Genomic DNA, 18,191 nt, shown 5'->3' with positions numbered 1-18,191 from the left:
AATTGTAAAAGAATGAAAAAAACGAGAATTCCAACGTGAAATTAGAACGTGTAAACAGATCATATTTTGATGACATTAATATAATTATTATGCGCATCGTATTATGATACCATAATATGCGTTATAGCATTAGACTATAGATAATAGTTGCGTAGTTGTATCTGTAATACATTTGCACGAAAACAACCTTGTTATTTATTCAGCATAGAAAGGTCTATATCCAGTAAACAAGTTTACGTAAAATATTTCATTCAGGCATCTAATAACGTCACACAAACATATCGTCATTGATCAGAATCACAATAATTAATACGCTGAGTAATTCTCAGGCTATTCAAATTCTTCATCTTATCGCAAACAACTACGAGTAATTCATGAGTGCCCTATCACGCCCCACGATTCTAGAAATTTTTTTTACTGATATTTTGGACAGGATCATTAACGTGATGTGGGGAACATATAAAAAATATGGACAATAATGATTGTATTGTATACATATGTATGTATATATATATTTTTTTTTATTTCAATAACATTTATGATATAACAATTGCGGGCTAATTAACTTTCTCGCTCTTGATACTTTCGGATTATGAATAATAATCAGCCCCGTATTAAATAATAGGATTTTTACGTAACTAATCAATAATAATAACTATATAATAAATTGTCGTAATCAATAATGTGGCGATTCTTATCTACAATATTCCATATTGATATTTGTTATATAAAATTTACTGTTTCATGTGTTTCATGGGTTTCGTTTGTTTGATCACTTTTTCTTCATACGAATAGAAGAAAAGTATACAATATACATGTGATGATGAAAAAATGATGATAATTATTATTATTATTTTACTATCATAACAAAATAGATTATTATTGTTACATCCATATACACAGATATATATATATATTTTTCATATTCAACATGACGATGGTGCGTTGGCGCGTATTTTCTTATTACATAAAAATTCATTTTACATGTCCTTCCGAGTTTCGTTTCAGTTTTGTTGGTTTTAATTATTTATTCATTCATTTATTTTGTACGTGCTACTGAGGGCAAAAAATCAGCTTTGAAAAAAAAATGTGATTCACAAACTATAAATATATCATTATTATTATTTTTATATCTAACATGGTATAATATATCCCTTGCATGCAAATATGGTATATAATCATATAATCGTAACAATGATAATTATGTTAAGGAAAACAAAATTAAAAAAAAAAAAAAGAAACAATAAATTTAAAAGAGGACCGATGAACAATTTGACAATTATTCGTTTAGAACGCAAGTGCGTACTAGCGCGTCGGTAACTGCATAAGGATCACAATTACTGCTAGGTCTTCTGTCTTCCAAGTATCCTTTTTTGTCTTCTGCGACTCCTCTTGGAATACGAATACTGACATTTCTGTTAGCTACGCCAGCGCTAAAATCATGAATGCTGCTAGTTTCACATTTTCCTGTAAGACGACGTTCGTTATCCTTCCCTCCCCTAGGATCGTAGGCCTGAATGTGCCTGAGATGTTTCTTGCTCAGACGATCTATTGCCTTTTCAATTTCACTTATTCCATTTTCTGCACGCATTGCTTTCGTTGAGAAGTTAGTGTGCGCACCGGCACCGTTCCATGTGCCGTCAACTGGTTTCGGATCCAACGTCGCTATGATACCGTATTCTTCGGCTATACGGTGCAATATAAATCTCGCTATCCACAAATCGTCACCTGCCGTTATTCCGACGCACGGACCTATTTGGAATTCCCATTGCGATGGCATCACTTCGGCATTTGTACCAGCTATGTTCACTCCGGCGTATAAACACGCTCTGTAATGTGCTTCGACTATTTCACGCCCTATCACTTTGTCGGCACCTACCCCACAGTAATAAGGACCTTGGGGACCTGGGAAACCATTTTTGGGCCAACCCAATGGTCGGTTATCGAAATCCAAGAATGTGTACTCTTGTTCAATTCCAAACCATGGCTCTTGATCTTTTACGGCTTCCATTACTTCGTTTGCCTTGCAACGTTTGTTACTTTCGGTCGGAGTTTTGTCTGGTCTGTACGTCTCGCATAGTATCAAACGGTTGTTACCACGACGGAATGGATCTCGGTATATTGCTACTGGGTATAAATATATGTCACTGTTTCCTCCCTCTGCTTGATATGTTGAACTACCATCGTACGTCCAAACGGGAAGCTCTGCAAAACAAATTTTGCAAATTCAATATACAATATTTCTTCGAACAAGATTATTTTCTCGTCAAGATTGTTATTGCAAACCAGTTTTTAATACTGACCTTTCGGATCCTTGGGGATGAAATCTAGGGTACGAGTCTTGCTTCTAAGACCTTCTCCGGTTCCGTCTATCCAAATATATTTCGCTTGGATTTTATCTTCCGGTTGAGGAAGGTCCATGTACCGTTTAAGAAGGCTCTTATCGATTCCGGCATTCGGAGAATCCTTCAGGATTGCTCTCGACATCGTGGTGCTGCAATCATAGCAAGATGAATAATAATTAATAGAGTGTAATTCATAGATGAGAAATAAATTCTGGGGTCACTTCGGTGGACGAATTTCCAGAGAAATCGGGAATGACTACCCCTAAGAATTTCTAGAAAACTTCCCTCCAAACGTTATTTGGATCACAATCAATTAATCGCTTCGGTCGAGTTATTGATCGTGAATTTTTTGAATTTTTTCAACGAACGCACCTTTCAAACATAATTTCGCTGTGCGTAGGTGGCGTTGATAAAGCCTAGCGTGCATTCGTACACTTATAATAGGTATAGAATAGTTTATCTTGCCCACGCGCGAGGTGCGTGCGTTATGCGTGCGCTGCGAGACTTGGTATGTTTTAATAAAAATATACACAGCTATATATACACACACGTATATATATAACCATGTATTTTTGTATTGTATATACAAAGAAATCATGCATTCCCTACTGATATCCACACCCACGTTTCCGTGTACCTAAATACTTGGCAACGATGCACCGCTCTGCAAAAACCGAACAAGACACATTATTCTTACATAATTATTTTTTATGTACGTCACATGCGTATGCACGATACGATTGTTTCAACTACTGAACTGGATACATTTGATTAAACGTGGAGAGAGATAATTACGGTATGACTAATTAATGAAAAAAACCTGATTTACCGCTATGGTGGTCATTGTATAAACGTTATAACAGGTGTAGTTGACATATGTTGTTTTTTTTTTTTTCAAGTTTTTCATACACTATATAAATTATAACGAAAGTTATTGGTACATAGTTCGCAATCTTGTTCGTTTTTTTCTGCGCGTTAATCAGCATTTTATATCTATCATATTAGGTACTACACGTAGGTAGCATTATAAACGTGCATGGGTATTGGTATACGTGTACAAATCACATCGTACATGAATAACCAGATATCTATTGCGAAATATGATCCTCACTCTATATAATACCGATCCAAGTTTTTCATTTTTATCAATTTCTCTCATATTCCCGTCACCCCTGCCATTTCTTCGTAGTTTATTTGGGCAGCTGTATACATATGTAGGTATATCTATGTGTAGACGTGTGTTCGATATTGATTATCATTGCTATCATTGTAGTTGTTTTATCATCACTTATTCGAGTTTCTTCTTCGAAATAAAATTGCATAAATAATGATATCGTGGAATAGAATCGATCGAAGAGAGCGGCGAGAGAAAGAGAAGTTGGAAGAGAGTGAAATAAAGAGAAAGAGCTGATTAATTTGCGCATTTGTATTCGTGAAATTCTCATACGGTGCGTTTCGTTTGAGTAGAGGAGGTCTCTACAGGTGGTAACAGAGTGTGGAATTCCAACGTTGGGCCGGCAATAATTTTTTTTTTTTTTCCTGTCTATTACAATCAAAATTTTCGAATAGATTCTTCGGCAATAATATTTACATCGATAATTTGAAATTTTCAATATAATATCCGTCCGTGGTATGTTTATGTGACTGTGTTCACTATGGAAATGAAATTTAAAAATTTTGCAAGAGACGGTTAGAACAATTTAACGTTAGGATAAAGCAGATAATTCAATATGATACATGATATGATATATTTACCTTATACATCTTGAAAGTGTTACGAATTTGGGCTTATTCCCTAATAATTTCGAGGATACAGAAACTCTTTGGAAAACATATGTTTCACATATTTTTATCAATATTTTACTCGACTGCATCGTGTAGCCGAAATATTACTCTACAGATCACTAATTCCAACGATTTTCAATCATCTAACTGTTAGCATCGATTTTAATTCGCGATTGATTGTCCGTATGATTATGTTCTATTTTTTTTTTCTCTGTCTCTTTTTATTGGACTTTCACTATAAAAATTCACAATAAAAATTCCAAGTGACTTTATGATACAATCGTACGTATATAAGTATATATATTTTTTTTCTATTCTCCTTTCATTCAATAATTTTCACCGCCAACACCTTTCGTTCGGAATAACGCACTGCCAACTGAAATTCAACCTCCCTTATATACTCCACCCCCACTTTTCTCATTTGCTACTCTCCCAGCAAACGCGACGCCTGGCAGGTTGCTCTATACGCCACATACCTAACATCTTCATCCTCGTGTTCTTATTTTTCGTTTTTTATTTCCAAATTCTCCCACCGGCGTATTTTACTTCATTTTTTCACACTCATATCTGTATCGTTTTTGGCTCACATCTACGCACAGTTTACTTCGTCTTGCCGCGACTTCTACGACAATGAATATCACATCATCGTTACGATGACGTTCGTACGATTTTTATTTTATTTTGCGATTTGATAAAAAAAAGAGGGATTCGATTGGCTTATCTGAAATCATTTTTGCTTCGTAAGTTCCATAAATCAAATCGAATTATATCGCTATGTAAAGCGATGATGTAAAATTGGATTATTCGTACGTAATTAGAACGAATGAGGAATAAGGATAATAATAATAATCAATGAATAAATATGTAATCGTTCCAGAAAGCGAGGTCAGATGAATTGTGAAAACCGGATGGTGCATATGCTGCCTGCAGCGCAGCGGCAACGTCGTGAAGGAATGCAGCTCTTGCTGTATTGTATACATGGATATGCTGCAGCGGGTTTCACGGTGCATCAGCTTCCTCCAGGTTTTCATATATTGTATACATTGCCGCTGAAGAGCCAGAGATCAGTTATTCTACAGATCGTCTAGGCAATGCGCACATTAACGGCTTTCGAGCTTCACCGGTACACGCATGACCGGGAATAGCCTACACATATGGGAAGTGCAACGCGCGCGCAGCAGCCTTTATGTCTTATGCCCCTCTTTTCTCCTTCGGGGTTCCTCATTTCCCACATTTCAATCTTTCACTCCTGCAGTTTCATACAGGGTGGGTAGATGCATTTCAAACGCGTTTGACAAGTAGGAGAACATATGGCCAAGAATATGTCGGCGAACCGTGGTCAACGGATTCTTTTTTCACCCGGACCGACAAAGACTCTTGAAATTCTCGTGGAATTTCGAAATCCCTTGCAAAAAAATGTACGCTCGAGGGGTGATAAGATGAGGAAAATTTTTTGAAAGTTTCGAAGGTCGAAGACAAAATAGTTTGCCACCACGATTCATTATTGACCCCTGATGCGTAACTCATTCGAGTTTTAAATGTTGACCATTTTTTATTTCTCTCCATTTTTGCCACCCAGTGGTGAGAATCTAAAAGTATCACCGTGTACCGATACGACTCTAAGATCCCCCCCCCCCCGCCCCTCCCCTCGGCCTCCAAAAAAACTGGAAAGAAAATTTTTTTTTCTCACAATCAAACTGATCTAGAATCAATAAAACTAAAAAATGAATTCTCTCATAATTGACCTAGATGTATGTACTGCTGAAAGACCGTCGCACACGAGGTAAAAAAAAAATCCTGGTCAATACCGTTACGAAAAGATGTTTCAAAAAAATTAAAAAATTAAAACGAAAGACCGGACCCTGGTCGATTTGACCCGAAGTGACCCATATATGATATATATATAACATTTTACTGAACGGACGGATACGAAGAACGTTGCTCTGAACCAGAATCGTGAGCTTTTGTTGATCATATCGCGGTCGCACAATGCCAGCAGTTACTCACTTCTTCACCGTTCAGTCACGTGATCAAAGCGTGCAGTGCCCGCAAAGAGAACAGCTGATACGTGTAGTAGTTGGTAGTATACGATTATTTTTTATTTCAATTTTTTATATTTTTATCCCGCGTGTACAGCTGACAGAAATGTTGGTTCATTCCGTTCCGTTCTATACGTACGAAGACGTGCGATTAATTTATCGACTCTTCGATCGCATCTAATTTTATCTACGATTCTATTACTACGTATTTTCACTGCAAGGGATAACTTTCACTATTATTCGAAAAATCGAGGATTTTTTATCATCGGATTCGTCTCGAACGAGTAGAGAATCTCTGGAACAAATCACGTCTGCAAAATGCAGATAAATTTCTTCGGAGTCAGACAGCGAGGAAGAATCGGAACTTTTTTTTTTTTTCATCTCACCACGAAAGAATCGGAAAAAAGAGACAATGGATGAGAATCACGCGCCAACGCGACCGTTTACCTTAGGAAATTTCCGTCATCATCTCTACGCCAAAGCAGAGAACGATGAAATAAAAAAAGAACAAAACCGAATAAAAAGAAATAGAAAGGAAGAAGAGAAATGAGGTAATCAAGAAGTCCGGCAAGGTCAGACGGACGTTTTTTATCGTATACATGTATACACATGTGCATATTCCACATACATATACATAAAAACAACATAATATGTAACATATCGCGAATGACAGACGAAATTCGTCAATTTCATATCACCTCATCGTCGTTTTTTCTTAGTTCAAATTCAGAATAAAATTTTACATCGACGCGTTATTATACCTCTAAATCTTGGTCATCAAAAAATTTCAAAAAATCCAAGTCAATTCCATCTGAAGACTACGTAGGAAGATTCAGACGACTATATCGATCACCGGATGAAACTTCATTTCCGAGATTTTAATTCCGCGAATCAACTCTGAATATTTTCTCGCCCTCTGTGCAATTTTCTACCAAATTTTCAGGGGATTCGATATAAATTTTTGGCAATTCTGCCCTCGAAAAAAAGCAGAGAAAAAATAAAACAATTTTCACAACATCTGCAACTCAAGTTGCGCGGTTGTAATGCGGGTTGCGTAACGATTGGGGGAATCGTAATGCTCGATTCTCGAAGATATGCAAAAGAAATCTTCTTCACAGCGTGCTCAAGGGATTGACGTATACGTTCGATATAATTAAACCATACTATGATCCGAGTCAGATAATTAACGTGTACTTATCAAATTAATATAGGCTGCCGACCTCTTAATGATATACGATAATAAAATAATGACGACGATGATACAGATGAAATAAAGAGAAATAATAGAAGAAAAAGATTAGATTAACAAATATAATGATAATGATTGGAGTTTCGAAAATCTTTACTGACGCATAACTGATCTATTCGTGTGGATTTATGTACGAGTATATGGTGTGATGGAACATATATATAAGCATGTTTACCTATATCATCCTATATCATTGATAATGATAATAATGTATGTATGCATACGTACTCGTATTCATTACGTACGTACGATCAGCGAGATTTTCTGCTATTACTGTGCGTATGCGTGCGTGCGTGCGTGCGTGATTATTTTGAGCACTCCGTATGGCAGAAAATCTCGAATTTAAAATCTATAAGTTGACACGTGAATGTGGCGTATGGATTAGTTCGATGATAGATTATTGCGCGTAGTTTTCAAGCCTTAATAATAATAGCTAATCAAACACGAGCAGAATGTGGATTACTGTATGGATATACCCGAGGATATATACCTATACGTGATCCAGATCATGTGAACTATCTCATGCTCTCAGTAATTCTTTGATAAGTTATCTTAAGCCCATGAATGAAGTACGTTTTAAAATTTATCGTGATCGGTGAAATTTAGTGAATTTAGGGAATGGAAAACAAATTAAAAACTTTACTTCACTAATTTTGTGGGATTTCACTAATCTGACAAGTGAATTGATCCATCCATCGAAGTTATCGCGAATTTTTCGCTTTTCGGAGCGGAAAAATTCTGATAAATTTTTATTCTGTACGAAAAAAATATCGTGAACACCCCGTTGGAACCACCCAACTCGAGTATTCCAGAAACAAGGGCTTACAATTAGTCCAGAATCATATTCGCCGAGTGTAGACTTGGAAATGTCCTCGGAAATACATTTGTCTCAATTTCGATGACGAAAAAATGCTTGTTTGGAGGAACGTGAAATTGAAAAGAATGAAAATTTCTTCATGAAGTTGTTGTCTGGTGCGAGTTTTCTCTCGCATCGCGCGGTCAGAGCGAACACCTTGTTTTTTAAGATAGGGTACATTTGGACGATGAAAGAATCATCGGAAATTAAAGCCTTTCAACACGAACGTCTTCGATTTGTACTCTATAAATAGGTTATAGTACGTGTAAAAATATTTCCGTAACTATACAGTCCGTCTGCGGTAACAATTAGAAAGGAAAAGAAGATGAAAAAAATTACTGGAAGGGGTAGAGTGAACAATTTGAACACTGGGCGTACATCGCGTTGACGTTATTAATCTTTTTTCTCAGGGAGATCGGAGAGAAGGTGTCTTTTTTAAATATTGACAGAAAAATTTGGTAGAAAATGAAAAGAATTAATAAATTACTAAAACGGGATTGGACTCGGAGACTATTGGAGTAAATTCAAATAGAGGGAAATTAACTTAATATCGATTTTTGCACGGAAACAACGTGTCTTGGGTGTTATATGCATATTCATAGCTCATACATGTTTACAAGGTAGAAAATGGCTCGTTTCTTTCATTATTTATCATCTGCCATGTATGGTATGTGAGATTAAAGAAGAAGGATTGCTCATGCGAGGTAAATGTAATTATAGGTAGCCAAAAGTAGAACGATTATACGGTCAGGTAGTACGTCAAAGGACGTGAACGAGAAGGGTGCAACCCTCAAAAGTGGCAGTTGGAACAAAAGAAAGATAATTAATTTAATCGAATTCATTATCCTAGCGTTAAGCCCCCATGGCAGCACCAAAAAGCTCAATTCCTAAAAATTTTGATTTTACTCAATAATCGATCGGAGTCGAATTACCGTATACCTGGGTCGTACCTATATTACAAATTTTGAAATCTACTGCACAGTTCCGAGCGATCATTATTGTTCCACTTGTATAATTGATAGGGTTATCTAGAGTTCAGTGATCCCTTTATTATATTACACGCCTGTATAGATTCATGTATACGTACATAAATATTTATTTTATATTCATATTTGCTATGCACTCAGCGATCCTCATCTTATTCCATCGGAATTACATGAATCAGACACACATACCTAGAAATATAGTATATATCGTACTTGTCTCTTTGCCGTCAATGAAGTTTGACCTAACCCACATCGACACCATCGACATCATTGTTATTACTGTTATCATCATCGTAACCATTATTTTATCGCAAAGAGTGGATTGCAAAAAATTCGCGAAAAAATACTTCCGTTTTTCTGCACCGCGAACGAAAATTGCACTTCATTACTACCGCAGTCATATTGTCCGTTTGTTTAATTTAATTCGCGAACTCGCGTCGACTTAATTACAAAAGTACACTTTTCTGCTAAGGAAAAATATTAGAAAAAAATATAAAAAATTAAATATACTTATTAGGTACGCGGGCACGTACATACTTCGTAATTTAATTTCATTACCATTATGTAATTATGGGTTTGTGACAGAGATGGGATCTATACTGTGCATAGGTATGTACGTACCTATGTACATATATACATAAATATACCTATTTCGAACGACAAGGAGAAGAAAAAAAAAACAGCAAATTTATTTATTCGACGAAGACGGCATTTGCGGTAGATGTCTAATTTTAAACGTTATACATGTATAATGATATTGAATTTCGATACAGAAGTTTCGTATGCTGTATGTGTGGAATATTTTTTTAAAAACGTATTGGAAAAAAGGTAACGAAAAAAACGAAAAGAAAGTACTATTTGAAAATATCGGTATAAGGTGCGTTACACATAACAAGTTCCTTTATTTTATTTTTTCAATGATGGTGTAAGCAGTTAAATCTCTATTACATAACTTTATAGTTCACAGACAGCGAAACTGACGAGTGATTTGGAAATTGTTGTTTTATTTTTTTGGTATTTCTTATTTTATCGTGATATCTCTTATTATTATCGTCGTCATTATTATTTCAAACTTGTTTTTGGTATCGTCGTAGCTGAATTTTGATCACGATTCGCATAATTTTTGTGGAGATGTAAAGTGGCGGATTATGCATTTCGATTCTCGTTTAATTTGAAGGTGCCTCGTAAGCATCCATTTTTTTTAAATTTGTTTATTTCCCAGTTTCTTGTTTTTCCTAAATTCTGTAGCTATATGTGGCCGCATAGATTTTATGCGATAAAATGTTATCGCCCATCGTATGGTATCTATCACGCGCAGTCTTCGGTATTTCAATCTTTTCAAAAGATAAGAGAGGGAAAAATAGGGAAGAGACAAAAAAAAACAAGCTCCGTACCGTAATGCTACGTAGATAATGCGATGTCGAATGAAAAATATATAGATATGTATGTATATATTATCTTAAAAAACTTCATGAAACAAAAGGACATCCAATTATATATTTGAAAATTCTCACACCACGAATTGAGAACGGGCTCGACACCGATTATCATTGTAGAAAGGAATTTGTCGAACAATTATTAGAAATTGTTCACATTTGTTAATTGCTTCTTTTTGGAAATTTATTTTTCGTTTTAGTATTTTCCTTGTCTTTTTTCCCAGTGACTGTGAAATCAGTGCGAAGTTGTCTTACTTCATTGTTCGTTCCAATAGTTTAAATATAGATAAAGTACGATATGAGGAAAATCCGTCTCGTCATTATTCGCCGGTAAAAGACGTATCCTTTGTTTCGGATTTTTTCACCTACGCACAGCTGTTATTTATTATCATTGATAATAATTGCGATCTGAATCATGAAAGAATTTGAAATTCAACTTATGTTGCCATATAGGTGTGTGCTAACATGGTGAAGAACAAGATAGGACGATAAAAAGAATCTGTGCAGATCCCGAGTTTTTGTGGATAATGAAATGATCGATTTTATCATTCAAAAAACCGGTAAAATAATTTATCAGAAATTTTCGTTCCATTTTTTTTTTTTTACGACCGTTCAATTACAACGATGATCAGAAATTTTTTTTTCGTTACTCGTTTATGCACAGATTAAAAAGTTGACACATGTATAATTAATTAAACAATGAACTCGAAATATGCATGTTGCACGAGTTTATAAATATACGGTATAAATTATATATATCGACCGAATCGATACGATAAGACATGATAAATTTTACAAACAACAAAAACAATGAAAAGAAAAACTAACTTAGAAGGCGTGGTGTTTTCAAGATAAAAATAATCAAGGGCCATGTGTGTGTGTTGTTTTTTCCATTTTCATTTTCAAATGTTGCTCCGAGAGAACATCGTGAACGAGTATTTTACACATTTACATAAAATCGAGTATCGTATGTATTATATGTATAATTATATTATGTAGAACAACGGAAGTAGCCAAATAATTATGGGGGAGATTATGACGAAGACTTTTATTTCATTTCATTTTGCTTTCATTTTTCGTTTTTTTTTTTTTTAATTTCGGTATAACATGTTGTCTCAACTCCGAAAGCAGCACGCGTTGCTCGCGTGCTTTTAATGCGACGGTGAATAACAATGATACATGTACAGTATATGGCATGTAGGTGCGTAATGAACCCACGTGTTCCATCAGATGCTTAGTACCGTGATAAATTTTTGTTTAATTAATAAACATGTATACATATGGATATGGAGGTATCTATAATTAATTATATTATCATAATATTATGTGCGACTCGAAATTTTTATCATTTTTTATTCAAGTGTAGGTATATAAATTCGTTATATGACAGCCTGTGTACAAATGTTTATAATTTTTTCGCATTTAATTTTGGAAGTGTGAAATTTGCCTTTCTTTTCAACATTCTTTTCTCACGGAAGAGTAGAAAAAAATCTCTTGACACACGATTCATAATTCATTAATGGTATTTAAATCAGTCGTGATAAAATAATTAACATTGTACTAATTAAAGATTTCATTTCGTTCGGTAACGAGATAGGTGTCCATATACTATAGAAAGATATCTAATAATAGATAAATCGGACGATCGTTGAATGATCGAGTTAACGATGCCAAAATATATACATGTAGTTATGTGGATTGTCATGCAGGTAGAAAAAAAAGGTGATCGAATTGAAGAAAAACAAAAAGAATTTAAGTATATACACAATAAAATGTGCGAGGTAACTCAATCATTTTATTGTAATTTTTTTCTTTTTTTTTTTTTGTCTACGATTCACAAATAAACGTCAAAGGGTCAGAAAAAACTAATCAATTAAAGACATTACTGTTGTCATTATCACGATTTTTTATTTCCACTGTCTGATTCATCCACGCAAGCACGATTTTCCTACACACCGAAGTTATAAATGTGAATTAGAAATCGATTTTCATATACATTTATACATAGAAATGTACTACACATGCATATACTCCTTACGTACATAGGAAAAGTGGTCTCCATAGCTACCCGCGACAACAAACCTTCGATAATTTCCTGCTGATCGAGATCTTTGTACTTAGCGTATAGGTGTACGAATAGTACGTGTGTGATGAAAATGGGGAGGAAAATTTGAATAAAAAAATGTCAGAGAAAAATTTCCATAAGATGATTTTACGTTCGGACGATGCGAAAGTAGCCTAAAAGCTCAATGAAATTTCCTTCATTTTTTTCATTCAAATATTTTACTTCGTTATAAAATGCAAATGGATTTTTTTTTTTCTTTAATTTTTTTGCATCGATTGCAAACCGACGATATTCCCTATGAATCTTCTGTTTTTGAAAATCTAATTCTTGTCCACTATGTGGACCAAAAAAAAAGCTCGATCCTAATCGATACGTGGAGGTTTGACCGAGAAAGAAAAAATTGAATAAACCAATTAATTATTCGACTGAATTAAAAAAGAAAAATTTCACTATTTTGGATAAAAAGTTGATCAAATTTATTTGCATCAAAGAACAATCGCTTACCTTTGATTTACTCAGAGTCAATCTTGAATCGAATTCTGGAGCAGTTTATCGAACGATAGAAGAAGGGAAAACGCGTAGAACTGTTGACGATTTATTGTCGAATTAACTTTATTATTTTCTTATTTATGTACACAGAATGTACAATAATTCATTCATTCATTTAACGTAAAAATGGAAGAACGGAGTACAAGATAAAATAAAAAAAAAAAACAAAACTTGAAAATTAAAAAACTGTCCAACATAAAACGCGTACGTTTGTATCTCCTTAGACGATTTTTGACACAATGATTGTTCGTTTACTCGCGGGGACGAACAGTCATCAAGCAACTGACTGGCAAGAGTTGACTTTGCGACATTTATATACAATAGTGGGACTATGTGGTTTACATATAACCAACTGGCTCTAGTGCTGCAGCTGATCCCGCGGCTCTGCTTTTCTGACTCTTTAGCGCACGCGTCGATTCATCATCAAATACCCCTCCTCCGTTTTGATAGCGCATTTAGGATAGATATACTCGCTTAGGTGTGTGTATACGTATAGGGAGGTGTATGTACGTATGGTACATACATCAGATAATCTGTCCCACGGCCCAATCAACAACTATACGTGCATACACGCGAGTACATGCTGCACCGCACTAATAGTACAATAATCATTTATCACTACAGTACCCATAATTACTACCGCCACATGCATCTCTTTTCCATCTATAATACGTTTTTTAACATATTCAATCCATAAAACGTATAGCGACACCAAATTATATTACAGAAATTTCCTCGTTATACACAGATCGCTCCGTGTCGAGCTCTTTCGTTTTTCTCATTTCTTGATTATTTTTTCACGGTTTTGTTTTCCGCGTTAATGATAACTATAATACTCGGAATCGTTCGATCATCACTTTTCGGTTTATTTTACGTCATTGGGAATCCTAAATGCAGCTAACGATAAATGGAGCATCTTCGAACAAAATGGAGAAAGAAAGGAGAGAAAATCAAAAAGTTCTTAGGATTAGAACATGATTTGGTTGACACAGGAGGCTGCACCCCTGTCTTAAAAATTATCTTACAGTAATCATCCGATATATGCTTCAATCTCCTGAGAATTGAAAAAAAAAAAAAAAAATGGGCTTTTGAGTTCACTCGTGAATTGTATGGAAATGTAAAAAATGATAAGGGGAATCGAAAATCGAATGCAACGAAAGAACAATCAGGAGTCTTTCTCTAAAACTCCTTCGGTAGTACACGCGAAAAGCGAAGATTGACGAAAAATCTCAAAATGGCGGATCTAAAGCCAGAAGATTTTCCATCGCCATCGTTACGCTGACGAACTTACGTATGTTATTGAAAAATTATCTGTGAAGATGAAACTTATTTTTTATTTATCAGCGCATTTTCTCTAGAATCCCACATTTTATTATACTTTGGATATACGATTATTTTACTTCTTCAGTTATTTTTTTCCTTTTCCTTTTTTTTTTTTATATCTCACATTTGCATATATGATGATTCACTCACGCTCATGTGTATTGGGGTGTCCGTTATTAACCAAGTCTGTCTTTCTCACTTGGGTATCACGTAAATTGTTTGTTTAGTCTAAAAACAATTTTGAAAAAAAGGAAAAAAGGAAAAATTTCCTATAAGCCTTTTAACCTTGCCCAAATGACCGTTGAACTATATTTGACTCATAATTATCATATTTGGGGTGTTTATACGAAATAGTAATTGTAAGCAAACAATAAATACTGCTAAAATGATAGAAAAAAAAAATGAAACTTCTGTACAACTTATTGATAATTAAAAATATTACTAAAATGAGATAAATTATCAATTAATTTAATTGAAAATCTTCATCTAATCAGTGCTGAGAGCGTAAATAAGAGATGCGACATTTGAACATGAAAGAAGCATTGAGTAGCCAGTAAATTGAGAAAAAAAATTAGGAAATTATTGAAGGAAAACGGTAAAAATTAATTTTGGCATTTTCATAATTTATCAGATAAATTTTCGACTCCAATATAAAAATTTTCCCAACTGAAGGGATAATTATGGAAGCACAATCAACAGTATTGGCGTTGAAATTTTGTTCAGAAGTCATTTAAAATTTTTTGATAGGTGTATCGTTAATTTTTTGGTTTCCATATTTTTTTTACATTTGCCATGACTGTGATTGTAAAAAAATTATTTGCGTTCCTGCGACACGTATAGGTTTCAATCTAATTCACAATCAGAGAATCATCATTAGACTTGATGATGTGATTTCTCTACACGCTGACTTATTATCCCCAATTAATGTGGGGTAAAGAAAATGATTCAAATTTTTTTTCATTCAGACATATTCGACGTACAAAGCTATGCTGCTTATGTAATGAATGAATATCGCATGCAGATAAATGACCATTTTCTAGCCCAATTTTACGTTGTACATATTTTTGGTAAGCTAATTGGACAATTTCTGGGATTTATTCAATTTTTCTTTTTATGCAATAGAAAATTGTTTGTAGTTTTTTCTGTCAGTTATTCGTTGGTTTTGTCCGGTTTCTTTTTTTCTTCGAATGATCGCGTGTCATTCCAATTTATTCATATGTAATATACTATACTCACGTGACGCGGTACGCAAAAGTTCATACATGTAGTCGATTGGTGTCGTTATCTAGATGAAAACAGGATGCTGTGAATTATGCAATATCCAATTTTCAATAAACTCCACCTATATAGGTATACCTGTTTATATCGCTCTCGGCTCATTTGCTACTTTAACTTATAAATTAGCTCTCTATATATGGTATACATGTAACGTATATATGTCGTACACATGAAAGAAAAAAAAGAAAATAAAAATCAGAAAAAATGCGTGTGCTTTGTACGTATTTAAAAAAAAATTCATAGCCATAGCTATGACAATTTATGATCGGCACGCAAGTGTAATGTAGGTATAATACGAGGCTAAAATTATGAAGCTACGTGAAAAAAAGACGAGAAAAAAAGAGTTACAATGTTAATAATAATTGGATCGTTATACTTATGGTGTATTGTCCTCTTTGCATGATTATATGAGCAATTTTACTCATCCGTGCCTATATTATTTGTACCTTCGAGCGTTTAATTTTTACACCGCCGTTGAAAAAATTTTATCTCAACAATTCTAGCATTTTTGCTAAGTAGAGATATACAAAAATTGAAGGGAATGACGATTTGCTTGTTCAAGAAACGAATTCACATCGTATCTGTTCTACTTTATTCAGAAATGCAACCACCGGCGTACAGCCGTCGACGACCACATATTTTCTGTGGGTCTGTAGATCGACTAAATTTGAAAATGCGCAGGGATAATTTTATTCATGGAATTTTATTAAATTTACGAACGATTTAATGCACCAAACTTGATACTCGAATGACGCAAATAACAATTATCTACGGTTGTGTTAATGTAAACAATTAGATATAAATTTTTTTCATTTTACTTGTTTAAAATTTTTTTGTTTTCTGTTCCCTTCTGTTCTTCGCATACTCTCGTTTGTTCATTATAATTATAATTAATACGAGTACTCAACTCGTCGTGTAACGTGATAATTCGTGTTTAAAAATTTTTTCTCTCTTTTTTGTATCGTATTTTATTTTCAGAACGTCATATTTTGCGATTACAAGACTTCCGGTTCCAGTGACATCATATTCAAATTTTTTAATGTCACGTCAATCAAAAATTCTTCCGTACTGTTTCGAAACCGTGGAAAATGACTGGGCTGAATATCCATAAGAATCAATGAAAGTCCCTCGATGACAAAAAATTTTCACCGTAGGAAAAATTTGATAACCACAATTAACTGAAGCTCATTATCGAGCGGCTCTTGTGATTCATCAATATTATTGTATTTCGGTCCGCTCGTTTGTCCGTTCAGTTTCAACATTTCTATATATATCCTGACTATTTAGATTTTGGGAAACGATAAAATCTCTATTAAATTGGAGAGTGCGGTAAAGTCTCTCGTATGGACATATGCATGTCTTATCATCGGTTATGTCATTGAGGTGGGATCAGCTGATCGCCGCGTGTCGTCCATTTCCCCCACTACGAAATAACTAAGATCGCGTGTAATTTGTATAATACATATTATCATTATCTATCAGACAGTATTTACGTACATATTTATATACCTATAGGTTATTGGCTTAAGCGAAAACGAGATACACGTTGTTATATACACGTAATACACGTGTAAGTTACATATGCGGCGAAGAGCAAAATTTCATTTATGTACACCGGGATGTTGGCACATGTATAAGATACATCGTCGTATATACATATGTGAACATTATATATTCGTACATATCACTCCTCAATAATCAACATCAGTTCTTTCCCGACCAAATTCCACGACTACTCATCGTCATGTATCATGGCAATGAAAATATATACTCCAAACTGGATATATGGTCGTCAATTTGCAGAGCAATGTACACCAAGTATGTTACGATACCTAACCACGTATTATCTCAAGGGCCAACAGGGTGAAACCCTCACGTTTTGGACTTTCGGTCAACTTTTTTTTTTGGCACAATCGAAAACTATCTACTGTTATTCCGAAGTAGAAAATTTGATTTTCCAGTGTCAAAATTAAATTTGAGTTTCCTTTGTATTTGTCATTTCCAAAATGGACTTCTTGTACCGATAGTAGAGCTCGAAATAAAAAATTTAGAATACCATGAAACGACCGAGAAAAAGAAGTTGTAACAAATCGTTCGACGTTTATGCATCGTGTACATTTATCTAATTTGCTTTGTTGTATTAAAAAATATTCTGCGAGGGACCTCGAGGCTTCGCTTAAATGTACGTAACGTAACGGCGTACATACATTGAGAGTATTGAAGCTGCGTGCAAAACGCACTCTTGTTATATTATTATCATACAGATGCCATATACTTGTG

At 34.5% G+C, this 18,191-nt stretch overlaps 1 protein-coding gene across 2 annotated transcripts; it reads right to left on the bottom strand.

Annotated features, from left to right (window-relative positions):
- Positions 1–482: 482 nt before the first annotated feature.
- LOC105687786 (glutamine synthetase 2 cytoplasmic) lies at positions 483–13,636 on the bottom strand. Of its 2 annotated transcripts, none has more exons than XM_012403673.3 (3): positions 13,266–13,636; positions 2,304–2,494; positions 483–2,205 (listed from the first exon to the last, which is right to left on the bottom strand). In XM_012403673.3, exons 2-3 carry the CDS (start codon positions 2,485–2,487, stop codon positions 1,280–1,282), a joined length of 1,110 nt encoding a protein of 369 aa, XP_012259096.1. In that variant the 5' UTR covers positions 2,488–2,494; positions 13,266–13,636; the 3' UTR covers positions 483–1,279. The 2 variants fall into 2 exon arrangements, with proteins under 2 accessions (XP_012259096.1, XP_012259095.1); XM_012403672.3 differs by lacking the exon at positions 13,266–13,636 and adding an exon at positions 4,101–4,497.
- Positions 13,637–18,191: the final 4,555 nt, after the last annotated feature.

Source organism: Athalia rosae, chromosome 2 (genome assembly GCF_917208135.1).
Source record: "Athalia rosae chromosome 2, iyAthRosa1.1, whole genome shotgun sequence".
NCBI lineage: Eukaryota > Metazoa > Arthropoda > Insecta > Hymenoptera > Athaliidae > Athalia > Athalia rosae.
The sequence above is the reverse complement of the archived record's forward strand: the minus strand, read 5'-3'. Positions and strand labels throughout refer to the sequence as shown.